The sequence below is a fragment of the Catharus ustulatus genome, chromosome Z (assembly GCF_009819885.2).
Source record: "Catharus ustulatus isolate bCatUst1 chromosome Z, bCatUst1.pri.v2, whole genome shotgun sequence".
NCBI lineage: Eukaryota > Metazoa > Chordata > Aves > Passeriformes > Turdidae > Catharus > Catharus ustulatus.
Genome location: NC_046262.2, coordinates 18970087 through 18998005, shown reverse-complemented (window position 1 = coordinate 18998005; position 27919 = coordinate 18970087). Strand labels below are relative to the sequence as shown.

The 27919-nt window shown below is 36.4% G+C and overlaps 1 protein-coding gene across 5 annotated transcripts in view; it reads left to right on the top strand.

The window, feature by feature from the left end:
• PDE4D (phosphodiesterase 4D) overlaps window positions 1–27919 on the top strand; it is a 467524-nt gene that overhangs the window by 353057 nt on the left and 86548 nt on the right. For all 5 annotated transcript variants that reach the window (XM_033086046.2, XM_033086045.1, XM_033086047.2 and 2 more), the window contains 4 exons: window positions 10067–10258; window positions 22275–22311; window positions 24340–24413; window positions 25181–25230. In XM_033086046.2, coding sequence (XP_032941937.1) covers window positions 10067–10258; window positions 22275–22311; window positions 24340–24413; window positions 25181–25230 — 353 coding nt within the window. The remainder of the gene's footprint in view (window positions 1–10066; window positions 10259–22274; window positions 22312–24339; window positions 24414–25180; window positions 25231–27919) is intronic.

The window sequence follows — 27919 nt, the reverse complement described above, 5'->3', positions numbered from 1 at the left end:
AAAAATCCAATACCCAGAATTTAAAAAACCGAAATGAATTAAGGTGGAAAGGATGAAACAATTTTGCTAAACTGAAGTAGAAAAATTTTAGAACTCGGAAGGTTTTAGTACCTTGAGCTTTCACCCTTTACAAAATATATAGCTTGCTTTCAGTGATAATTTCTGCTAACATATCCCAACACAAACTCTTGTGGAAGTAGAATTCAATTGCGATTTATTGCTGCCAATTGCTTATTGGAATGAGAGGAATTCTACAATGGTGTAAAAAAAGAGAAATGCTTCCTGTCAAATATAATTATGTGTGCTTTACCTAGAGCTTTCATTGTCATGGGCCATCTAGAGCCATATCCAAAGAAACAGCCACAATTTCTTATCCAGCTGTCTCCTGTCTGCCCTCCTCTGAAACTGGCCTTGATTTCATGTGTGCACATTGTACTGGTGAAATGAAGCATCTTCTATGTGCAAGGTCCCTATAGTTTGGGCTTTAGAGCTTCTTCTCTTTGGACCTTTCTGTCCACAGCCTTTATCGTTTTCTTCAATGCACAATTTTTGAAGAAAACGTTGCCTAAGTTCAGTTGTGAAAAGATTTAATAATTATGAGCTAAGTGATGCTGAGGATTGCAGATCCTCTTGTCATTATGGTCACAGCTCCTGGCTCACTGGATCTCTTTCTAAGAATGACCTGGCCCTGTTTGAATGAGTCCAGAGGAGGCCATGAAGAAGATCAGAGGGCTGGAGCACCTCTTATAAGGGGACAGGCTGAGAGAGTTGAGCTTTTTCAGCCTGGAGAAGGGAGACTTAGAACATCAGAGAGACATTAGAACATCTTCCAGTACCTGAAGTGGCCCTTAAAGAATTCTGAAGAGAGACATTTTATGAGAGAATGCAGTGACAGAGACAAGGTAATGGCTTTAAGGTGAAGAACTATAAGTTTAGAAAATGTTAGAAAGAAATTCCTCATTGCAAAGATGGTGAACCGTTGGAACAGGTTGCCCAGAAATGTTATGAATGCCTCATCCCTGGAAGTGTTCAAGGCCAGGAAAACCTGATATGGGGGAGGGTGTATTCCTGTGCATGACAGGTGGGTTGAAACAAGGTCATTTCTTTGGTCCCTTCCAAATCAAACCAGTCTATGATTCTATCATTCTATGTTGTATTTTCTAGTATGGGAGAGTAGCATGGAGTAACCAGGAACGCTTTGTCCTGTCACCTTCTGTCACAGGCGCTCTTTGTAAAACATCTTTGCCGCTAATCACAGGATAAGTTTAACCATATCTTCTGTGACCTAGCATTTATCACCTTTGGGGCTGTATATGGTGGTGGTTCAGAAAGACATGTTTTGCTGGGAAGCTTTGTAAGGCATATTAGTGTTGCCCCTTAGAATATTTTTACCTGTTTTATGGACTGTGTTTTCATCAGTACTGTAGGGTATTGATTTAAATATAATAGGTCTGAGAAACTACCTGTTTTACTACATGCTTGCTTTATCACACCAGTAATTCATAAAGAATATATAAGTAATTTAATCATTTTTGATAATGGTAGCCAACTGGATTCACAGAAAGAGGAGGCTGAGCTCTTTTGGTGTACTGAATTTTCCTTCTCTGGCACAAGTTTGGTTCTCAGCCATGCTAATATCTTAGGAAAACTGCATTTTAACGAGGATTAGGAAACATGTTTGGTAGTTGGTTTGCATATTTTTATGAATTGAGAAATAAATATTTTTATATGCTTTGAAATTTTATTCTACTGCATTTAAAATAAGAGAAAATTAATGGTACTGTGTATTACAGTAAATTCATGCCATATGGTTACACTCAGTGCAAGTTGGTTTTACATCCCAGCATCCATATACTGCTCAGAAAGTAGAGGTATAGAAAAATAGAGTAGTTGGATCAAAACTCACCCTGGAAAGAAACACAGTTTTTTTTTAACTTCTTGAAGAAATAGATAAAGTGTATTTTAAAAAGATTTGAAGGTAGTTCAGTATTTATGCTATCCAGAGGAACTGAAACAGATGTGTGCATGGGAATATTTTGAAATTTACTAAGACCAAGTGCAAGGTGAGGGCATCACCTGAGAGGATGAACAGATCAAGAACAGTGCAGGGAGAAGGATTTGCGAGGCTGGACACGACCCAACCTTGGCACTCCCAGCCCAGAAAGCCAAACGTGTGCTGGGCTGCACCCAGAGCAGTGTGGGCAACAGGGCAGGGAGGGGATTCTGCCCCTCTGCTCTGCTCTGGTGAGACCCCACGTGTAGTGCTGTGTCCAGCCCTGGGGTCCCAGCTCAGGAAGGACATGGGACTGTTGGAGCAAGTCCAGAAGAGGTCACAAGCATGATCAGAGGGATAGATCACATCCGATTTCCTATTAGGAAACGCTAGGAAAGTTAGGTTTATACAGCCTGGAAAAGAGAGGGCTTCAGGGAGACCTAATAGCAGTTTTCAAGTACCCAAAGAGAATTTATAGGAAGCATTGAGAGGTGCCATTCACAAGAGCATGTAGTGGCAGGACAAGGGGGAAAGCCTTCAAAGTGAAAGAAAGCAGTTTGGATTAGATATTAGGAAAAAAAATTTTACTGTGAGGGTGGTGAGGCACTGGAACAGGTTGGAAATTTGTGGATGCTCCATCCCTGGGGATCATAGAATCATAAACCCATAGGATTATGGTAGGATTTAAGTGAATAGTGGCAGACTGACATCAAATGATGACAGCAATAGAACAGAAAACCATCAGTCCGGCTGAGACTGCACTCCTAGAAATTCAGTTAAAGTGTACCTGCAACAGTGGGACATGGGTGTGGCCAGCAGGCTTGTGGGGTACTTGGAGCACCCCAGGGCTTGCTGCCTAGTCTTTCATGTGTCTGGATCAAGTGGTTCTGTTTTTCAACATTCTTTTTCTCAGACTGCCTAAAATACTTCTAATTCTTTAACATTTTCTTTAGATTTTCTCATTCAGATCTCAAGCTGCCACAGATTTTAGCAAAAACATTGGGAAAAAGAGTTACAGTCTTGGTGGCTTTTTTTGTTATCTAAAAGTAGGAGTATTAGTCCCATTAGGTCTATTATGTCAGAAGAACCATACAAAGTGACTTAAATCTACTAAAAGCATGAACAGATTACTGCATTTTTTGGAAATTAGTTTTCATTTCATTTCTCTTGTGGTTTTTGTCTGAATTGTTATACTAAAATAAGACAACTATTTCATCTTCAAAGAAACATCCAAACATCAAATCCATCTGAAAGGATTTTGAATTTGGCATTCTATTTGAACATCATATTAGCAGAAAGAAGTTAACTCAAAGAACAAGTTTAGAGAATGAAATTTACCAGGTGAGGAATGATATTCTTTCTGAGAAAAAAACAAAGGGAATAACAATGGGAATCCCAGTATGGCTGAGCACAACAGGCAATTTGATTTAATAGATGCCTTAAAAAAGTATATCATGCCAAATGGATAGACCACTGAGATATAATTAAGAATAATGTGGTTACATTGTGGAAAACACATCTTCAGTTGAGTACCAGGAAACTGTTCAAAGCTAAAATACCAAAGAAATTGAATAGTCATCACAGGAAACTCCTTGCTTGGAAACTTCATAACAAAACATGAAACACTTTGTTTTGAGACTGGATTTCCTGAGATGCTTGATAGAAAAACGTGACGCAGAAGATAAATAGATAGTCAGAGTTCCTTTATTAACATGTTTGATTTGACCAGTTTTTACAAACCGGTCTGCTTTACTGGTTTTTTTTGGGGGGGGGAGGGGGGTGGTTTTTTGGGTTTTTTTGGGTTTTTTTGGTTTTTTTGGCCAACACATCTTCTATTTATCTGTTTCCTGGGATTTTAATACTAAGTCTTGTAATTTTAGACCAAATATTAAGCCTGCTACACTCAAATGTTTCTAAAAAAAGTTATGCCAAGAGCAAAAACCAAGTTCTATTGCTAAACAAAAATCACAAAATGTCACATTTTATTATTTTTCTTGGAATTTTGATACTGGAAAATTTAACCACACCACTTCTAAATATGGAGTTAATCATAGGTCTTGCTTTCTGAATCACTGAACTGGAAACTGAAACCCACAACCAGATAGACGGCTTGAATTCTACAGTGGTACATGAAAATTCAGATTTAGATCACATGTTACTTTTAATATCATTTGGTTACAATTGACTGGAAATATTTTAAGTAATGGAAGGCAAAAATTTTTCTTGATTTTGCTCCAAAAAATATCAGTTCATATGTAAACTTCTTTTTTCTTCAAATGTAGAGAGTAGGTATTATATTCCTTCTAAAATATCAATACAATTATTTCTCTTTTTCTTCACTCATTTTACTGAGGGTTTTTTGTTGGGTTTATTTGGGGGGGTTGGTTTGTGGTTTTGGTGGTTTTTTGTTTGTTTTTTTTTTTGTTGGTTGGGGTTTTTTGTTCTTTTTGTTTGTTTTTGTTTGTTGTTTTTGTGGGTTTTTTGATTAGTCTTGGGGGAAAAGACAAAAAGAAAAGAGAAAACCAGATGTGGACTCCTCTGCATCACTAAGAAAACATTGTGAAATGTCTCAGACAAAGACTTACCCTGCTATTCATTTACATAAATCCACTGATTTAGTTTTATTTTATTTTTTCTGATAGTTCAGGTTAGTCTATTCAACATCTAAAATCTGGGAACATGTGTAAGGAGCAGACTAGTGACAACTTATTTTTTTATGATAAAGAAAATTCTGAAGTTTCATCTCTCACTTAGGGATAACTTTACCTGGCACAAAAAAAGGACACCCAAGTCGGCTGTTGTCACAATTTAATGTTTTATTTATTACTAAGCAATAAAAAGGCCCAAGTGAAATCACAAAGACCTACCAAACAATCTTAGATACAGGCACACTGTGGCCTTTCTCTACAATCCTCCATATTCATGGTGCATGCCATCAGCTGTAGTGACCCACTGCTTACTTAAATCTGAAGCAATCTAAGCAATAAATTCAGATTATGCTTTTGAAGGCAGCATCCAATCCTTCCCTTTCTCCAGTTGCTAAGGCCTCTTTCCCCAGAGATGGGCTCCTGTCCTGGGGCAAAAACAATAAATAGTTTACCCTTTCCTTGGAACCTTATAGTTTATTACCTTGCTTTTACTATGAATTGGATCCTGCTCAAAGGGAGTTGCTGCAGGGCAGGTCTTCTGTGATAATTTCAGTGAATTACAGCTGCTATACTAAATGCACCTATTTTGTGTGATACTGGGATTGTGCTACCAGGTGCAAAAACAGGACATGACTTCTTAGAAGTGAGGACATTGAGATGTGTATATAGGTCATAGCACAGATGGCTGGAGAGATTGCTTGACACTAGTACAATTGACTCCTTTGATGGTGGAAAAATATTGCTCCTCTAGAACTTGCCTGTCCCTCTGTAATGCTAAAGATGACCTTAAAAGATAAGATGTCCCCAAGAGGTTCAATTATTTTGGTTCTCTCTCCCTGCAATTTGCAAGATAAGATGAAGGTGGGAAGACACAAAAAAGGGAATAGAAGGAGCACAATTTGCGTTCTTAAAAAGTCTAGTAGGTTCTTAATTTTAGGACGAAATTTTATTCTCTCTCCTACTATTGTATATTTCTCTAAAAATAAAAGCCACACAAAAACTAAATAAGATAAACCCTCCAAAATGCTGCAGGATTAGTGCTAAATTTTCAGTACTAAGAAAAACCAGTACTGGGATTTTCATGTAACCTCAATTACAAACTCTTGGGTATAGTGATGGGGATACCATTATTACTTATGTAACTGAAACCTATATTTTATATACTAGCCTCCACATTTTTTCTTTTAGCAGCCTTACAGAGAGTGGAAAACCATTTTTTAGGGACTCAAAAGAAAGTCCAGGGTTTCTTTCAATATTCAAAGATGCTGTGCAGTCATTAACAATGAAGAAGCACTGTTACACAGAGTCCTAGTATTGTCTTAAGTAAATCTCTAATGATCTTCCTAAAGTTTGCTTGTGGCGTTATTTGTATTTGTTGCATTCCTTGTGGAAGATCAACTATGGATGTTTACAAATCACCCAGTTTTTTCCCCATCTTAGTACAGAGCCTGGTTGACAGAAAGTTGGCAAGAAGTACAAACAAGATGAATAGCCAAACAAGGAAAAAACCTCTGAACTTCGTCTCATGTCAAGTTTGTCAGCATAGAACACTGAATAAGAAAAGCACTATCCACTAACATCTTAAAACATTTTACCAAAATACAGACACAAAAGTTGCTGAATTATCATTGACTTTTCAGGGCTTTAGCACCTCCAGAGTTGCAGCAAAGTTCTTTGAACATATAAAATTCTGTGATGTCTGTGATGCCAAGCACTCCTGTCACCAAAGGCAGTTGCATGCATTATGCAAAGTGCCCAGAGCTGACTGCAGAGCAATGGTATGAAATTCTGTCTTTAAATCGCCACCTACTGCCTGTGAAATGAAAGCAAAAGAGTTTGTCCTCTTTAGTAATAACTTACATGAAAATGCTGTTCTGTTTCTTTGTTCTTTCTAATTCACAGCATATTCTTACTGTGGCTTAAACTAATTGGGAATGAAAAGATAGATATGAAGCAAACACAGCTGACGTTTTGAAATTTCTGTTCAGACAAGTTGAAGAGCCCATCCTGTTTTCTGTTCTAAACCTTTGATTTTTTCAGTGTGTGCAACAACAAAGAGCAAAGAACTGATGGTGAAAGTGTTCAATTCCCCATTCTGATTCTCTCTTCTTTTGATATAGTGTAGTCAGAAATACAGTTTCTTAAAATAAGACTTTTGATTCAGACAAAGAAACAATTTATATAATTTTCATTGTAATAAGTCTTTTAATTTAGAGTTCTGTAAGCTTTTGTATATGAAGGTGTTGGCAAATGTTTTCGAAAAATCTAAATAAGACACTTAACTGCTATAACATCTCAGAATATTTTTAATATAAACACAGGATTCTGAAAAAACAGTTCTGTATTCACACTTCCTTAGACAGTAGAACTGAATAATTTTTTTCTTGAAGCATATTTTCAGAAAAGGTGTTTTATTGGAACAGCACGAGGAAAATCCAGCTGATATATTTGGATCCTGTTTTTTGTTTTTTATACCCATCTAGTGGTCACCACGGAGTACAACAGGATAAAATTTTGCGACAGCAATGTCTTGCACGAGCTTGTGGTTGGCTACCTGGTGATGCAAACCAAAGGGCCTCTCCCAGATGGTGCAACTGCAGTTCTACCCAACAGACTCCTAAATTTTTAAAATTCACTATGCTACAATCTGGCAGTGAAATCATTCCTAGAAATCTGCCTTAGTTTCTGACTGAAAGAAATAAGACTGGTAATATAATATTCATATGATGTCCACAAAAGTGGAGTGAAGGAAATAAAACAAAATTGCAAATAAAATTATATTCCTTTGATTAAACTAAATAGTTTTGATTCAGTTGAATAATTAAGTCCACTGCTGAAGAAATCAATTTAGTATTAACTCTTTATTCAAAATTTTCATCCTATGAGAGGGACTTACATTAATCTTCATTTATTTATATCCATCTCTTAACTCTTGTTTTAAACTTCCCAGGTAAGTTTATATATATATGAAATGATACTGCCATTGCAGAAATTAGTTTTACTGAGAACATTCTTCTGTTTTACCTAAAATTGCAGGAAGTATCTACCCTCCTGCCCTCAATAGAAAAACAAAATATACAGACTATGTATTGATTAGAGGTTTGTATTTTGTTGAAACTGTTTAAAGGGGAAAAAAGAAATTCAGGCAATGAAATATAAATGTTAGGAAATTTGAATATGATGAGCTAAACCTTTCATTAGTATTGTGATTATTTTGTGCTCCTGCAATACTTAGAAATTCAAGCTAAAAAGATATTGATAGATAATAAGTAATAGTTGTCATGCTGGTAACAATGGTAACTTGGTTATGAACTAATGACACTACAAGCTGCAAAGGACATTTTGCTGTAGCGCTCATGGCATCTTGACCTTTCCAATACATTCTCAAATACTCTTTGTGAGTAGATCTCAGTCATCAAAACGATACAAAAACAGGGAAAATGAAAGGCAGAGAGGAGCTCTGCACAGTCCAAGATTACCTAGAAGGGTGGTGGCAGAACTCTCATTTGAGGTCTCATGGTTTAAGCTTTCTTACTTTGAGGTTGATAAAGCAGTAGGACATTTAAAGACACAGAAGAAATATACAGGTATAGTGAAGTTAAATCAGTCCTGGGAAGAAGTTTATGTGTTTGGATTTACTGACAGGTAATAGTTTTGAAAACTACAGTGAAAGGGTAATTAAATTACTATGCTTTCCTGAAGTTTTAAAATAATAATTTTTGCATTTATTTTTTAAAAAAGCAAAACAAAGAAACCAACTGCATTTGCTTTTCTACATTCAAACTGAAAGTGATGAATACAAAGAAAATAATCTGAATGTGACAGCAAGCTTGCAGTTCCAGAAATATGTGCAAAGTAAAACATAAACAATGAAATAAATCATGAAGCAAAAATCTATCCTTTGCCAGGCAGTGTGTATCTGTGTCAAAATAAACAGTTCATTTAAAAGAGAAAAAAAGACATGGGAATGCAGTCACTTAAGCAAAGGACTGAAGTGGCAACCTCACTGGAACCTTAGGTCGATGGAAAGTAAATCAAGGTAGTACAGAGTAGCATGTACCAGCTGTGATGCTTGCGTTAGGCTAATCAACAGCTGGCTTGAACTTCTTTCTTTTTTCTGCTGTCATTAGCTGTAACTGGAAACCGGAGGGTGTCCTTTATAGGAACACCATTTTCAAAATGAGTACTTTATATGGGTTCAACAAAAAATGCATAATATGGTGCTTATCCATGTTTAAAACGTCATCTAAAAGATTCTCTGTTCATCCCTCATTTTTAAATGCTTTAACAGTATTATTTTTGTCCCCACTAGGATGGCAAATGAGCCTAGAGGCCTAGTCTTGCTAATCCACACATTTCTAACCTCTCAGATTGCATACCATAAGACATCCCAACATGAAGCCACACGCTGCAGAAAGCGTCCATACAGTACCAAATGCAGCTGTTCAGCACAGGTTGCCGCGAGCATGTCCTCTCAGCACACTCACCCTGTATCAGTGCTTAATTGTTTGCAGATTCCTGTTCAAGGTGTTTGCACTGATTTTTCAAAGCCCTTTGTGGAAACTTTACCATTTATGTAAAACAACATCTACTCTCGCCTTCTTTTTCTTTCTGTTCCCTCGTCCTTCAGCCTTTCATGAGAAAAGTGTTCTCTAGGAGTGATAAGCTTCTTTACCACTTTTCGTACCTCACACAACAACCAAGTGCTAAATGTAAACTGTGTGGTTCAAAGACACAAAAGGCTACAGAGGTTTTGCTGTTTGGCCTGTAACAAAGGACTCACTGCTTCCATCTATTTGTAAACGAGCAAATCTAATACAAACAGATGTGCTCAAACACACACATATGCCTCAATGCCACCCTGACTCTTTGTTTACTGGGACAAGATAAAGTATGTACTTGAAATATTTTTGTAGTAATGAAATATTAGGATTGGGTACTGAATAAGAAAAAAGCCCTCAGCTACCTTAGCAGTGGGAGACAGGATAATTGGTGTCCAGCTCAGGAGAGATGGGACCTGAAGAAGTAAATAATGAAACATCATATTCCCTCTGGTATAGAGCTCATAGATACTCTACGTGCAGAGAAATATAAAACTTCCTGTATTTCTTATGACATGGGAATTTTCTCGGTAAATTTTCTTCTCCTTCAGACTTTTTTTTTTTTTGGTTTGGTTTTGTTCGGTATTTTTGTTGGGTTTTTTTTGGGGGGTTGGGCTTTTTTTGTTGTTGGTGTTATTTACCAGTAATTTTAAAGTCTCTCTCTTGTGTGACTTGTGGTTTTTCGTAGCAGCAGAAGTGACCAGGTCTTTATTTCTCCATTACTCTCAAGAAGAAATCATCTGGGATAATTTGTCAGAAGGGAGTTTATTGAATTTTAAAATTCTTAGGTCAATAACATAAAAAATTTTCTCTTCTTCTTGCAGTTTCGATGTAGACAATGGTACATCATCAGGACGAAGTCCCTTGGACCCCATGACAAGCCCTGGGTCAGGGCTAATTCTTCAGGCAAATTTTGTCCACAGTCAGAGGAGGGAGTCTTTCCTTTACCGGTCAGACAGCGATTATGATCTGTCTCCAAAGTCCATGTCCAGGAATTCCTCCATTGCCAGTGATATGTAAGTACCTCATAAAATACTATTAGTCTGTAATTTGTCCAATATCAAGATTTTTGAAGCCACAAGAATTTTTTTAATAAATCAGGCTGTAATCACTTATGCTACTGAAGTAATGGAAAATTGTTTGTTTGTTTCTTTAATGACGATTATACTTGTTCCTGCAGCTTTTTGAAGGATATCATGAGGGTGTACTTGGTATGTTTATGCATTCTACTAGCTTTGACAGAATAATAATGATAGTCAATACTGGTGTACTAAAGCACTAAGGAGAACTATTTTCTGGTTCTTAAGGTATTTTCAAGAGAAACAATAAAACTCAAACAAATACAAATGTATGCTTCTTCAAGATTTTAAGAAATAGATTCCATTTATTTACAACTGAAACCTTTTAAGTTTTTAGAGAAAAAATTTACCTGCTGGTAGAAAATTATGTATTTGAGAGAGAAAAAATTATTTCAAATACTCTCTTAACTAAAAGACAAAATTCTAATAAAAGACCTTTTTAAGCTTATTCCGACTTCTCTCACCATTCTGTGAAATATGTATTTTCTGCTAGTGAGTCATGCTTTCCAAGTATGTGGGGACCCCCAGGTCCCATGTGTAGTGGAAGTCAGATGCAAATCTCTGCCTATTTTTAAATGCCAAAAATGCTTAAATGTTTCATCTTCTAGTCACTTCTAAGTACGAGCAATTAGTAACCTTTTTCAATTTGATTTGGTTTGGTTTTTTTCCTACACGGGTCCAAATTTCATGGCCAAATTGGTGTTTACGGTTCAAATATATATATACATATAAAATAAAGGATCAGATTTGTCAGAATACTACAATGAATGCTTTTTTTTAATGAGGCAAAGGCCAATAGATATCATCTTTAAATAATCAGAGTAGGCACAAAAAAGAATAAGGGCTTTCGTAACAATGAGAGAAATTAGAGCTGATATTTATCTTGAAGTCACAAATGAACACTCCTATTTTCTTCAGCTTATATAATTTTTAGAACTGATATTTTGTTTAATTATAGCTCTTTTTCTGTGTAGACTGTCAAGGTAAGAAAAATTCCTGCCTTTATAGTGCTTTAGTGTAAGGTCTATGACTCAGTTAAGATCCGTAGATTGAAATAATCAGTAAGCTTTGTGCCAAGTGTGACCAGTTTTTGTTGAGGCAAAATGGGTTAGAACAAGAGCAATTCACCTTGCTTTGTTATTAAAAAAAAAAAAAAAAAAAAAGGTTTTTTCTTGGGAATAGTATACCCCTTCCAGAAACTCATCCTCTGAGAAAAAGACATACTTTTTTTTAGAGGTAGAAGATTCAAGCTCTTAGTATGGCACCTGTACCAGGATAACATTTGTAAAGATTTTTACATTCAGGAGGACAATTCAGCTGCATTGCTTAGATGAGTCATTTCAATGAAAAATTCAATTAGTGCTCCATCCTTGAACTCATAATTCACTTAATTTCCTAGAATTTGGGGTAATATTCCAGCACATGGCAGTAAACTGGATAAACAATATCATTACTGAAACAGCACACATTTTTCCCCTTTTCCCCTCTATTCTTCCTTTCAAATTTTTCTGGAAACACTTTTACATCTAAAATTTGTTTGACCTAGGCAGAAAAAGCAGCTGTGTTTAAGAAAGGAAAAGCACAAAAAATGGAGTGGGGGTCAGTAACATGGTTTCAATTATCCCTTGGAAGAAATAACATGGCTTTTGAGAATAACAAAAGCAGGTCATGGAGATTATATCAAGAGATTAGGAAAAACTGTTAAAGTTTGTGAACTGGAGAGGTGAATAGTTTAGACAGGAAGATTCAAGGCAAGGTTCAAGGCAGACAAGCACAGGTGTGTTGTGAAGCATCCCTCTGGGATGTTCAGCAGAGATAAGGATGTGCAAGAGAAAAAGAAGTTAACTGAGTGAGGCAGTGAGACAATATGAGGAATTATAGTTCAGGATCTGTGATGAAAGACAGGAAAGCAAGTTTAAAGGGAAGCAGAATAAAGAATGAAAGAAAAAAAACAACAGAAAAAAAATTCCCAACAGCACACAGGAGAAATGGAGTAGTATCTAGATTAAAAATGTGCAAAATCATTATTGGAAAAACTGTCAGGCCTGTATTTAAAGACATTAGTGAAGTAGAGAGCTGTGAGAGTGTCTTACTGAGGTAGCCTGATTGCTTAATGCTACCTTGTTTGAACTGCTGTGGCTGCCCAGAACTTGCAAATGCAGGAAGAGGTAGAAGTGATAACACTTATGCCCTTCTTCTTAAGGGATCACTGCCCTGGTTAATGGAGCAAGAGATCAAATTAGTAGAGAATTTCTGTTCTAGCAAAACTCAGGTCTCTAATCAGGTTAAAAAAATAGGTTCCTAGAAAAAGAAACCAATAAGCTGTCCACTGCTGCATCACAGCCCATGTTTTATGCCACTCTGAAGGCGAAAACACCTACACCCTGTGCTTCTGAAAAAATACACCAGAGGATAGCAGTCTAGACCAGAGGATCAAGGCATTCTCAGTAGAGATGTCTGTCCAAGCTCCACTGTGTCTTCTGAATGTAGGAAGACATCTTCTGACCTCTCGTTTAAGTCCGTTCTTCTTCCATTTCCACAAGTTCTCAGAACACAGCTCGGACGCAGCATCCCGGTCTTCTCAGAATTTGGCCAACTAAACCTCACTCATAAAAAAGCAACTGCTGGGGGAGCTTTACAGCCTTATTTAGAGAAGCTTAACATTGTTTTCTCCATCAGCTTATCACTATAAGCTCCAACTAGTATTAACAAACAAAATTTTCTGATTTCTATTAAAACCTGCTTGCATGAGTTAAAGGAGCAGAATCCAACCAAGGAACACTGGCTGTGGGGAACTACAGGGTCACTGCTCTGGTGATCTGCTAAATGCCCACCATGCATCCATGCCCTGACCTGGACAGCCTGCTGCTACCCTGTCAGTAACTTCTGAAGACAGCAGCATCAAGAGGATGAAGTTTACTCCAGGAAATTTTCCCTATAACTACTATTGCAGAGGAAGTATTTTCTCATCCTCTAAGAACTTAAAGCAAGCTTATTATTTTGTTTCTGAGACAGTAAGGCCTGGTTTCCTTAGTAAAATATTGTGATTATGAATCTTAAGTTATGGAGAAAAACCCCACCTTTTTCATGAAAGGTGTTGGCCAGGATTCTAGACAGCAGACATGACTGAGAGGAATAATTGAACTTCAGTTTAACAAATTTGAAATAATTGTATTTTCTGCAGAAAAATTGCAACTGAAATACCTTTCGATGCATAGTATTATTTTCTAGCAATCTCTGGTATTACTGTATCATGAGTATTACTGGCTGAATATGGACAGTTAAGCTTCAAAGTCCAGTCTGCTCTAAAAACATTTTTTAAGAATAATTTTTTATGTGTGACTCAGTTTAGAAACAATCTTTAACTAAAAAATACATTAAATTGGTTGAGACATTTATTTGTTCATGGAAATAAATGTACCTACATCGCTTTAAGAAGAACAGGCAAATATTTTGCTTTATTGTGTTTTGCTTTTTTGATTTTAAGATCCTTAAATGAAGTTCCAGGTTGCAGCTTAAATTAATCTAAGTCATTTGCAAGTAATTTACAATATTTTTTTGAGTTAAAAAAAAAAAATTGGAAAAAAAAAATGACTCTGTCATTTCTGGTTGTTTGACACATTTTGCAGGTGGAATTCAAAACAAAGAACTCAACTTAGAATGCAACTAGCCTGAAGTTGAATAATAAATTTGTGTTAACTTTGCTTGATCAGGAAATTGGTTATGTTGGAAAACAAAAAGAAAGCATTTTTGAATTGAGAAGATTTTATCTGCTTTTTATCTGCTTTTTATTATTTTTGTTGATGAAATGTACATGTATTTTATTTACTTTCAATGATTGGTTTTGTGTGAGATTGCTAAACAGGTCTCAATTTTTAAACACATCACTTCTTTAAACACTTTTAATGTTTTAGGTTTTTTTCTTCTCTCCTCTGGAAATAATGAATATTTGAAAGAAAATAACAAGTTATTTCTGAAGTTGCAACAAAAACAGACTGAATTTCTGCATCTTTTCGGTCACAGGTGGCATGTTCTTAAAAATATGTTACCAAAACCAATTAATAGCTGGGAATCCAGGTACATCACAACACCGCTACTCCCTGGGCTTGCAGCAATGGTCTGCAGTGAAGGGGAGCGTGGACATGTGCATTTTGTGTGCCTTCAACACTGAAGAATGGAAGCAGAGTGAAGAAAGGCAACTTTGTAAAAAGGAACGTTAATGTTTTGGGGGGATTTCTTTTAGACTGTTTTTCTGGCTCAGTGATCACCTAAGTGCACAGGTGAAATTTAGTTCAAAACCCAGAACATTAGCTGTCATTCCACCCTTCAGGGCACAAACTGAATGTTCTGAACTCTTTTAATGACACTAATACTCAGTTGTAGAGTTCAATCCCTGGAAGTGTACAAGCTGATGGTTTTTACTTGTTTTTCTTGAAGTCAGCTTGTTTCTTTTTGCTTACATGGAGGGATCTTCGTGTGCTGTTAAGGGACCATTTTTTTATAAACCTTGAAACTATCTAATACTGGCCAATACCTAGCTCCCTCAGGCTGGGTTGCATTGCATAAGTACCTTTTTCTCAGCGTCTCTGCTATTTATTTTAAAGAGTGAATCTTTCAGCCTGCATGAGTAGGAGACTTACATGGTAAGTTACGTGGTCTTATTCTTCAGAAGTAACGCATCCATCCAAGTTTTAAACACTTAAACATGTGGGATAGGGACAAGTAAGCAACCAAATACCTGGGGATTAAAAGTAGTTCCAGGCAACACATTTTATATTAATTTGAAACAAGGTAAGAGTTTATGTGTGTCAGCTAATGCAATCAAAATTCCATAATAGTAACTCATTAAATGACACTAACTTGATTGCTTCCAGTCATGTATGCAAAACCAGTCACTAATTTTCTTGAACCGGAGAGAAAAACAGAACCACTCTGTATTCTCTCATGCCAGTTTATTTTTCAGCCTTAATATAGCTAAATGATGATTTTGATTGTATGAACAGTCCAACACTGGCACTGCTGAATTGGCCTGGACTCCTCTGATTAAGTGCAGCATTTTTCCCATTCAAAATCCTATCTTCTCTGGCTTAATCCACCCTCTCATTCAACACACCAAACAAAGCCCCACAGTGCAGTAGCTTCTTCTCCCTTGCTATGGCCTCGGTGACCCCCAGGCAGACTACCTTCTGATTTTAGAAGGAAAACCACCTGCAGCAGTGAAGCACTCTGGTAAAGCAATCCTCTGTTTCCCTTCAGGGCTGAGTAATTCTGCCATATTTAATACTGACCTGTTACTCAGTTGTCCACAATTCTCCTGTAATCTATATGGTCTGCTATATAAATTAAATCAGTGAAGCATGATGGTTGACTAGGGAAATACGATACAAATTATTTCTTGAGTTATCTGTGGTTTTTCATGTTGCACAAATCATGCTGTGATGGTCCACTACATCTGTGTGATTTCCTCAGGTGGATTACACAAGTCAGATATGTGAGTGCAGTATCTTTGTAAAAGGTTTAAGCATCTGAAAAAAGTAGCTGGGACTAACATAAGAGGTCCTGGTGGTCCTCAAACTTTTTCAAAGCTGTTAGGAGACTTTCTTGGTAGATGGAAGAAGCCAAATAGTGTTGCTACAGCACGTTTTATAGGAGGGGAAAAAATAGCAATACTTCCTGTTTTTTTGAGCTAACCAATTATGATTCCAATTCATACAGCAATTCTGAATGAAGCTTCTGGATTTGATGAGTCTTGGCTCAGATCAATTTCGCTGAGACCTAAAATAGCCCTTGTCACTCAGCAAAATCTTTTGTTTTGTAAATCTGGTCAAAAGCAGAGGCACCATGAAGAGGATGCACAGTGAGGTGTACATGCAGCCAGATAGTAGGTACCTGGATTGAACCTCAAAATACTGATTTAGAATTGTTAACACTGTTCCTTTCCAGTTCCTTCGTCTGTAACAGATATGGTCCTTTTGTCTTTCCAAGTCTTGAGGCTTGGGTCCTTATGCAGTTCAGCTTGAACTGAGATTGTAGGTTGGGTAACCTAACAGTTATGACTGCAACAGGATAGATTCCAAGATTTCAAAAGCTTCTTTCAAACCTAATCAAGAGTATCTTCAGGACCTGAGATGCCAAAAAGGTAAAATTAAAAAAAAAAAAGCATTTTCTTATATAAAATATAAGTTGTATCTGGAAGACTCCAGGTATTTGTATTAGCCAAATGTAACAATCCACATTTGTTATGTGTTTTTTTGGATTTCTGATTGTAAGACACACAGTAATTATTTTCTTCATCAACGTCATAGTGGAATAACTTGTAATTTGTGCTCCCTATGAAGTCAATTGGGGTCTTTGGAAAAACTTTTATCTGAAATTTTTGCTAGTGAAGTTTATGCTGGAGAATGGGTTTTTTTTTTTTGCTTTAGTCTGTCTTTATAAATCTCACTTGCTTAGTCAGACACTCCAAGGAGAATTAATATAACCAGCATTTCTTTTGCTGGGATAATGGACTTCTCAGGTGCTGCGGCTTTTTCGAGCCAATTCTCCTTCATCTGGTTAAGCTCAATTAAATTAACTGTACTGAACTCCCAATATTACAGCAATATTTTTATACTAATTAGGACTAACTGTGTTGCTGAATTAGACAGCTGTATCAGGAGGACATAACTGCACAGTGTTATAGAAAATTGTGGTGATCTGAAACACTCAGACAATAGTTGATGAGAGTCTACTTCATTCAGGGTCTAATTTCTGTCCTTTCAAGTAGCTCATTTTTAACAATTCTCTTATGTACACGTTCATGGAAATAAATAAATGCTCTGGAAAAAACAACCCCCTCCTCTTAGCTCATGGCTACAATACCAATTTTAATTGCTTGTTCTCTCAGCCCTAAATCCCAGCCTGCTCTCAGTGCCATAATCTCTATACCCTGCCTGAGATACCTGATCATCCCCCACATTGTGCTTACCATTTCAAAGACATGCAAATCACTAATAACCCACTGACTATCTAGAAAAAGCTGTAACGCCATTTCATAATGTGGGCAAACCACTAAGGGTTGCCACTGACACTCATTTAATCTTGGCTTTTTGAGCAAGGCCTAAGTTGTCTCAGGGCTAGAAAATTTTTCTCAAAGTCTTTAAAAATTGAGATGACATGACTTAAGCACTATTCTTGTGGAGTAAGTTGACTTGGAGCACTGTGATTTCTGACTTCACAAAATCAATTTTGCAAACCAACATGTTTGTATTTTCCAAATGTAGATGATGATGATAAAGATCAAGCTGCATGGAGCAGGTAGCTACTGCTGCTCACTGTTCTCAAAGCACAGCTTCTGATGGCTAGTACCATTACAAGATGTTTCCATTATCCTATCAGGGTGCAATCTAGAGTCGTCTTTCATTGCTGCTAAAATACAATGTGAGCAATGTGGTTACTTCAGCATACCTAATTCATATATTTTGAGTGTGCATACTTGGCTTCAACTATGAAATATTATTGGGACAGAAGAGAAAATCCTGGCAGTTTGTGTACTCTACCAGCTTATTCTCTTTCATTTGTGGTTTTGTATATGGTATAATGTCTTCCAGCATATATGCAAAAAACCACAAATGTCTCATCTAAGCTGGGACATGCTATGGGACAGTAAGTCTGACTGAGCCTTGTATACAGAAATGAGTGGATGCTACGTTCAATCTAAACCTAGATGTTTACACTGCAAAACTTGCCAGATATTTTGTGACAGAAACAGAAGATTTCCTTAGTGTACATTTTCTTTCTTATTTTTTGTATTGTATATATAGAGAGTGTGGATGATTTAAAAATTGAGTAAATTCATTTGACAATGTTCATAAATTCATGACAGCTCTTGATGTGGAGCTTCATTCAGGGATTCCATACAACCACTGTCCTCCTGGGCTTTTCTGTTCAGTTGGCAGCTTGTTTTTTAGCCAGAGAATCCAACATGGACTATTCCAGAGGGATTTAAGGCCTGAGCAGCATCCTCAGACAGTACTTCTCCTGGGGATATAAGTAAGGTTTTATTCAAGTGGAGGAGTGTGGCAAACCAATACAAGACCATACTTTAATCTGGTATATTTGTGTCAAACTGGCGTGAATATATGTTGTATGTTTTCTCCTCTCCAAATTAGCAGAGCTCCTATTTGTCCACTTTATATCTTACAGCATCCATGCAGGTCCTCAAGATCACTCAGTTAGTATTCATGCAAAAGTTTAGAAACACCTAGAAAGTCTTAGTCTGTGTTTGCTATGGCCTTTAGAAAGACAAACCTTCACTTGTGGTCTCTAAAGCCTGGGATTTCCTTCTCCTTATCATTTTTTCTGACAACTGTAAAAAGAAATCCACTCTTTCTTAACTGAAAGGTCTGCTGAATATCTCTCTAGTTACTTCTCTTATTGGATGATGTATTAAATTGTGACCGTTTAGTTATGAAGTAAAGGTTATGCAGTCACCCTGTCTTATCCTTGTGTTAATCTTCCTGCCTGCTTCTCTGTCTGTCTATGCATCTCTAAGTTCCTTATTAAAAGGGGAAAAGTTCTGAGATTGGGATAGGAGAGAAAAATTGATGCCAATCCTGAGGAAAGGAAGTAGAACTTTTGTACTGAACATGTTCAACTAATTTCTGACACAATACAGTACTTTCATCTCTTCAGTATGGGGATCAGCATAGGTTCTATGATGTGAGTTTTAATGTCATATAGGAAATGTTAGAAAGAAAAAGACAGAAATTTGCAGAAGTCTAGGCTTCAGCACTTTACTGTGGCTAACAGCTGGCAATGTGGTGTATAAACTTTGGTCTGCTAAAGAAAATTTGGCTTGTTTTTTATGTAACAGTCGTTCATATAATGTGAACTGGTACATGTTTTAGCAATGTTCTTTGGCAGTAGAGAACTGATTATTTTTAAATATTAAGTGTGAAAAATATTCTGTTTTCAAACCTGTATTTCCTTTGAAAAGTGAAGATGTGAACAAGTGTGCCAGGCTTTTTAGTTAAGAGAGTCTAATGCTGATGTGAATAATTTCTTCTAACTTTAATGGTTAATAGATCTGTCTATATTTAGAAGCTTATGATATATTACAGTATTTACATGCCCTCTTTCTGCCACAGATGTGTGGCACTATCATATTGAGAATCCAGTAAGAATCACGCATCAACCTTTAATCTAAAAACAGGAGAACACTTATACATTGTAATGTTTATTACCCTGTAGTACACTGTGTATAAATGACATTTTGAATCATATGTTCTTGATCTTCTGTACAAAAATTACCACAGTTTCTTTGGACATGTCTGCTCCATTTTTGACCACTCTCACCTTGTTCAGATTTTCTGACCCAACGTGGATCAAAGATTGCTCAATACCTTTTGCAATTCAATTGCAGTTCAAGTGGTCTGGTGTGGGCTAAACTCTTTTGCTAAAGCTCTGGGTATCAGTACTTTCAGTATCAGGTTCACCAAAATAATGATAATACCTGGAATTGTTACTCTTGGCACAAGGGGGATTTGAAAAATGAAAATTAAGTTCTGGGTTGATTTCAGTACATTAAATTACTACTTAATCATGTCTCTTCTAAAGAATAACAAGCTACAGTATGATATCAGTGTTCTTCAGGGAAATGTAGTCCAGAATCAGCTCAAGTAGAATTAAATTTGAAAGTGAGAAAAGTGGGATCATATTATTTTACATAAAATAAAAAAAAGATCTTCCAGGGCAGAAAGCCAAGAACATGTAGCTGTTGTTGCCTTTTAAGAGTGCCTCAGAAGCCAAGGAATGGCAAACCGGGGCTAAATGGGAAGAAGAGGAAGTACCATCTCCAATAAAGAATCACATAAGAGATTTTGAGGAGCACAACCTTTTTTTCACATTTTTTGTCTATCTGAACCTAACTGTTAGTGACTATGTTTCAGGAGCTGTCTGGTACTTTGAAGCACTGATATATATTTTGTGCATTTGTGTCATATATTTGGTGTTCATAGTATTTGCTACTGACAGATGCTAGAAAGAACTCCATGTCTCCACTGTCTTATTTACAGGTAGAAACAACTGAATATTTTGTTCTTGCCCAGTGCAGCTGCTACCTGCAAACACTTTCATCTTCAGAATTCTGCCCTTTCATAATTTCCAAATGTGCAAATTAGACTAGATCACTAAAAATGGTTTTATGGTTTGAGTTGAGGCCCCTTTAAGTGTTAAAACAGAAGCAAAAAATGGAGTAGTTACGCAAATAATAAAAATATCCTTCATAAAAGATAAGAAATTAAAGGACTACCGAGAAATGTTTAAGCCAGCTGTCACATATCAGATAATGCCATTTCACAGAACTCGAAGACAAAGAGTGTAATTTTCCTGGAAGTGAAGTAGCATAGTCACACTCTCTTTCAGTGGAGAACAGCATAAAAACACATGAAAAAGAGGCATTTGGCTTATCTTCTGCTAAAGCCTTTGTGTAATTCATTAAGTAACCCTTATCTAAAATTATAGTGTAGGGCATTTGCCAATGTTTTCCTGACCCAATGAAAACATAAGGAGGTACTAAACCCAGATGGTCATTAACTCTCCTGTTAATACTCAGAGCTGATTCATGTCCATTATACCTGATTGGATTTAGCTTCCCTGAGCAATTAAAGTCTCCGAGTTCCTCCCATGGAGGACGTCTCTTTTTTGATTTGTTCTAAGAGTCAGATTTATATGCTTTCCATCCAGTCTGGGTCTCTGTTTTCACCTGAAGCAACCTTTTATTCCAACCACTCCTGAAAAGACTGTGCTCAAAGTGCAGATTTCTTCCAAGGGTGTTTAAAAATCCATTTTACTATTACAAAAGGAATAAAAGAAATTATAATAAAAATGGGTACGCAGTTGTTTAATATTCTGATGATCTTTAATGTTGAGGAGTTTTGTTTCATCCTTGCAGACTGATAGTACAGTGGTACACATTGCACGTACTGCTTTTTTTTTAGGTTTTTGCAATATCTGCAAACCACTGCTGTCTTGTGGACAGTATATAGATTATAAGAATAGTGTTGTAGCAAATCAAACTCAAGTCACATTTCTCCATTTATCGGCCTTTTTCTAATTATATTTTCATGGATTTGAAATCCAGTGTTCAATAGTAAATAGCACCAAATCATGCAGGGAAGTACAAGAAATTAAATTTTTTTTTTTTTTTTTTTTTTTTTTTTTTTTTTTGTCTTTGGAAAATGGAAAATTTATTTTCACCTTGATTGCTGCCATATACTGGATGGTATGGATGGTAAATTTTCCCTGTCCCTCTGCGTTGACTCTACATCCTTAATGCTGCAGATGCTTGCTACTTTTATGCCCTTCAGTCTACTTTACAGGACTGCAGTTTTTGACAACCATTTCAAGTAGCAGTTTTCCATGTTGAAGAGAAAGAACCTTACTTTCTCTTCCTGCCTTTTGCCCTACAGTGTGTCATCTGGGCACCTTGTCCATGTCATGGAGGTGAGGTTGCCACAGTGACAGCACACCCTTGGTCACAGGCCCCATAAATACAAAAGTCACAGTCAGTTTGGAAGTCTTAGTATGTTTCTATTCATCTGTGATGTGCTGTCCAACCATCCACCTGTTCTGTCTTCACAAGACCAGTGACAGCCCTCAGTGGAATCACTTTTGGAATGCTCTCCCCCATCCTTTGGGATGACATATCTGTAGTTTAGTGGATGGTCAGTCACCTCCCAACCCACAGCACAGAAAGTGGCTGGTCTCAACCTTCCCATGGAGCTCCCATAGGCACTTGGGCAATAACTAAATTGATACTTGCTTTTTAAAGAATGTGTGGAGCACTAATAGAGTAATTGCAGAAAAATAAAACTGGAGTTACCTATAGAGTGTTGTAAAACCTGATTTTCTTTCTGTTAAAGCAGCAAATTTTTGGTGATATCTAACTCATAACTCTGCTTGTTTTTTTCAGACATGGAGATGACTTGATTGTGACACCATTTGCTCAGGTAGGCACAGCTTTGCCATATTTCTCACATGCCTTTATAATTTAAAGACAAAATGGCGAAACCAGTTGTTTTCTGTTATTGATATTATGTATGTTTGCTTGAAAAAAGTATTTCAACAGAAGTCATAAATCTCCAACTATACCTCTCTTTCTTAACACTTTTTGATCATCTGAAAAGTTGAAGTGCTACGGTATGATTACCTCAATCTCTTTCTAAATACTGTTGAAGGTAGTCATGATTAAGACAAATCTTTGATTCCTGTTATTATGTTATTTTTCTAATTATAATTTCTCTATTTGTATATCTTTTATGCATTAAATACAATGAGAATTTTAGACATGAGATAAATTTTACTCAGAACACTTATGTTCCTCTACAAAACTAGGTTTGCTTTTTCTATTCAGATTCTGGTTTGTAAAATACCATCTCAAAATTCTTTATAATTCAGATAAAATGCCACAATTTTTCACAATAGAATATAAAGTATGAAAGGTTAACATTGCTATTCCTTGAACTCATGATGATGGGTTTTACTCCAAAACAGATGGAAATTATAGCCAAATCACTGTAATTATGAAGTCATATGTGATTGAAGGTGGATGGAAAGAGAAAGTGAGTCACACAGCAGACTCAAATAAGAATAAAGTGGCAGCTTCAGACACACTATGCAGGTTGCTTTGGTAGAATCATAAGCTACTGAAAGAATATTAATTTAATAGTTTATTATATATTTAATTACATTGCAAACAGATGCAATGTTTATAAGACTCAAGCCCTCAATATGAATAAAAGCGCAATCTTTTACTAGTGGAGAAAAGATACAGGGAAGGCCTTTTATAAATATACTCTGAAATCTCCACTGTGCCCTGAACATGCACATTTGATGACACACATAATTCATTTTAATCCATGTGGAATTAAAAATACGTCAGTTTGCTTCCTGATTTTTGGAAAGAAAAACTTAACAAAATTAATACTGTTTAGTTAGCCAAATGTATTTTTTATTATCTGAATTCATTTGTAAATTACCTCCAATAAATTGAACACTGCCAGTCATTGCTACCTCTTAAATACCTTCTTTCATTAATTTATCCCTTTTTGTTCAGAGTCCTACTCCATTCCTACCTCCTGTATACATTTAAAATGCTGTGAAAAGAAGACTGCTCACTCCTCAACTCAGATCTCTGAAACCCATTGCCATTCTTGTTGTTCTTTATACGGGTTCACCAGGAGCCCAGCCCAGTCTGGGCTGAGAAAAAAAGAGAGAAGGTCAACTTCTGCAAGAAAATACCAGTGATTAGTGTTGCTGCTTTCTCCCATTTCCAGCCTAGCTCAAGCCAACTCATGGCTCCTCAAAAAAAATTTTTGCATGTTACCCAACTGCCTTCAGAAAAGAGTGCCTGTACCACTTATAACAAGAAGACAGTTCATCTATATTGTCTTCCCCAAAGCACGAAGGTTGTAAGAGCCTGCAGACTTTTCCTGCGTTCTCAGGAGATAACTTCCTCTTTCTCTAGCCTTCTTCACTAAGTCTCCAAATCAACTGTGCCTCTCAGAGGAGACGCTTTTACTTTTTTACTTTTCCTGGTAGTCTAGACAATCTCATTGCCTTTGTCCTTCAGAGTTTATGGGGACTGAACTGCAAATGAACATTCTGTAATTATTTCTTATGCATGAAGTATTAGGGTTGAATGGGCTATTATCTTCTAAAGTCAAATGCTTTTATTGTTATTTTAAAGAAATAAGTAGAATTATGTGAAAAAACTTTCCTCCCCTGCAAGTCAGCCTGACTTCAAACAGATAATGAGTTGTTTATGAGGGGAACAGAAAATAGAAATAAATTATTACCTTTGTATTACAGACATATTATTGTTAAATAACTGCCAAAGGTTCTTGACTAACCAGCCGAGGAAACCTTTTAGAGTGGCTTTGCAATGTGCTTTCCATTGTCTTTCAGCACAGTGGAGCTGAGATAGAGAAGTCTCACTTGTGCAGAAGTTTATACTGAAACCTCTTTTTCTGTTCCAGGTTCTGGCCAGCCTGCGTACAGTCCGGAATAACTTTGCTGCATTAACCAATTTACAAGACAGGGCACCCAGCAAGTGAGTGTCGTTTTTTGGCCACTGAACTTTTTGCAGTGATACTCTTTAAATGCAAACTAAGAAGACAAGTAGATGTTACAGATTTCAGTCTGTGCCACCAAACTTGCCTGAAAAGATGATGAGGAATAAGTTTATTAATCCCCTGAAGATGTTACAGTTGGTAGCTGAGACAACAGCCACCTTGCCTTCTAATTGCTTAAACTTGGAGTAGGTTTTATCAAGTTATATGATTTTAGATTAAGTAGTTATACGTCTAAGATCATTCAAAGATTATCATTCAGGTGCAGTCTGAGTCTTGCAAATGAAACAGAGTGAGCAGGCAGCTGCACTCACTGAGATCTGCTTGCATGATCTGAACCTAAAACTCTACTTCACTCATCCAATATAGTGCTACCCTGCCTATCCACAGTAGTTCATAACTAGAAATCAGGCATCATAAACATGATCTCTCCTCAGTATTGTTACAGCATCACTGTTAACACTAATGTTAGTTACTCTGGCAAATATAGTGTAGTCATTTCCCTCACCCAAAACATGTATCTGGAGACCTAGACGTAGTTAAAATTCCAAAGAAAATAATGTCTTTGCATATGTTTAAAAGTCACATTTTGAACTATGTGTACGGTCTAGATGTGATTAGTCAGGTTTTTAATAAATCTGTAAGTTCCTAAAATATTCCTATCCTGGAGTTCCCAAGTTAATTCTGAGGTTATATTGTTCAGTGAATTTATCAGTCCTAAACCTTTTTTTCATTTCCTTTTTAATAGAAGATCACCCATGTGTAGCCAACCATCTATTAACAAAGCAACTATAACAGGTAAGAATAATTTATTTATAAGAAAAATCTATCTGAAAAATGCATTTTATAATAATAAAGATATATTGCTTCATATCCTTATATTGCTTCATATCCCTATATCTGTTTTCTTAAAGTGGTTTTGATTTCTTGAGTCACATAGTGACTCAATTTGGTGACTTTCAGTGTTCCATCCTGTTGACTTCAGACTTCTGTTTTATTATTCTAGTTTCAATTTAAGTTCTTTCCCAATTCTTTTTCCTTATATATCAGTGTGTGACTGTGTCATGAATGCATTCATTAATAATTTTTTGCTAGGAAATCTAGCAGAAAAAAACGATATGAATAGTTTTTTAATCTTTCTTTTAGGGACATGGAGTTCTGTAGCTACACAAAGTTTTCACTTTAGAAGTGCTTATGCTATGAGAAGGAATTTTCAAAACTGAATTTTATGATTTAGAATAGAAAATCTTATTTTTATGTCATTTGAATGAGAAAGAAAATTCTTTTAAAAGATAGTATTATTTCTAAGGAAACATTGACTTAGAAACAAGACTAGCAGTTAAATTATATTAATATTTTGGAAAATTTTACCCCATACTACTTTTGATAATTTTGATGACAACTTGCTCTTGGATGTCTATATGGAAATACTCTTTGTTGGACACTATATTTTTTTACATCATGTTAATTCACAACTCATGTTGTGTAATTTTGCATATGGTTACTTTATCGTGTTCTGTCAGAGCGAAAGAACATTTGCTTTTCTTCTTGATGAAAGTATGCAGACATTTATTAAACAGGCAAATTATCATTTAAACCACAACTAGAAATGCAATTTTCAAATTGCCTCATCTTTTTAATTGAATTATATATTAGTACTTCTAAGAAAAATTGGTACTTCAGCAATTTTAAGGAGAAGTGTGGCTTTTCAATGTTCAATAGTTTCTGCCTTTAGGCTCTGGAATGTGTTAAGATCAATGGCTTTTTTCAGCTAACCTCTCACCTTAAAAGGACCCCACCCCCCTTGGCAGTTCTGTACAGTTTTATTCTCCTAGTAACTCATACAATATGAACATTTGTGTTTAGGGCTCAGTGAACAGAAGGTTATGCATTTAAATCTATTTTATAGCAGAAAGGCATCATGTTAATTAAATAACAGAAAGAAGATACAGATATATATGTAAACCAATTATATTTGTGATCCTTTTTTAATGTATAGTAATTTCATGGTTATAAGCCGCACCATTTTGACTAAAATTTTGGTCCGAACCCAAAGTGCGGCTTATAATCAGGTGCGGCTTATATATGGACAAAGAACAAAAAGTTGCTGTTTTAGTTCGGAGGACAGGTGTCTGCTGAGAAAGGCAGGAACTTCTCTTTGAAATGGAGAATGGAAACCCCCCTCCCTCCAAATTATCATTTTGAAATCAAGGGGCTTTCAGGCAAAGATATGGGAATTAGGAATAAGTTCTTTTCTAGGGAAATTAAAATAGAAATACAGTACTAAAAAGAAACAAACTCCAAACCCTGACAAAGTCAGAGTACAACCTGACACCCCATCAGGCAGGGTGTTGGTAGCAGTCCCATTCCATGGTGGCTGCATCCTCCTGCAGTGACAGATGTGATTCAGTTGAAGCAGTGCTCCTGTAGAAGGTGCAGTTTCCCTCCGGAGGTCCAGTGGTGATGTGGAGAAATCCGGTTTTCCTCTGGAGTCCAGTGGAGAAAGGGGCTACCTTAGTGTCCCAAAACCTCTGGTTTTATCTTGTTAAGAAATGTTGGGCTCTTCCCCCTGGCTGGAGCAACTTCCAATGGGATGCAGTAATTTTATCAGTCACACAGTGGGACTCAATGGCCATTAGCAGAAAATGACTCGCTGGAGGAAGGAGGGGTTGTGAAAAGATAAAGAACAATGCCTTGCCTGGTTTCAATGGATGGGCCATTAGCAGAATATCTGCCACTGAGATAAGGATCACTGTCCCCACCCTCAACAGATGGTGATAGAATAGATAGCTATTATCACACTCTGTACTGTAACATGCGGCTTATAATCAGGTGCAGCTTATGTATGGACAAAAAAACAAAAAGTTGCTGAAACCCAGAGGTGTGGCTTATACTCAGTGCGGCTTATAATCGTGAAATTACTGTAAATTGGTTTCAAATTGTTTTCTATAAACCATTTCATTATGGATATTATATCTGGTTTTGATTTAGCGATTTGTCTCATAGCAGAAGTATGTCAACTGGAGACAGAGATACTCAAAAATAGGGCTCTTTCTTTAACTCCAAGGAACTAACTTTAGAAAACCAATAACACAATTAAATTCATGACAGTAAAAGAGAATTAAATCCAGAAGAGAAGATGTGCATGCATGTGAACACTACCTTTCATGCTCTCCCACAGCTACTTGTCTGAGGTCAGCTTCTTTTCTACAGCAGAAGCAACTGTTCAGATAGCAGGACCCAAGACACTCTCTGTTGGAAGATGCTGTTGCTCTTTTTAAATTCTCTCTGATCTGAAGGTTTCCATTCACTTAATCCTCAGACTGTTCCCTATACGCCAGCCACAAAGCATCTGAAATTTTAAAGTTTAGAAAGAAGGTACTACAGTCAGTCCTCCAATTAATCTATAAAATTCTTCTTTACCAATAAATTCAAAGGCAGAAAGAAAAGGCTAAATATAGTAAAGGCAATTTAATCTAATTTATTT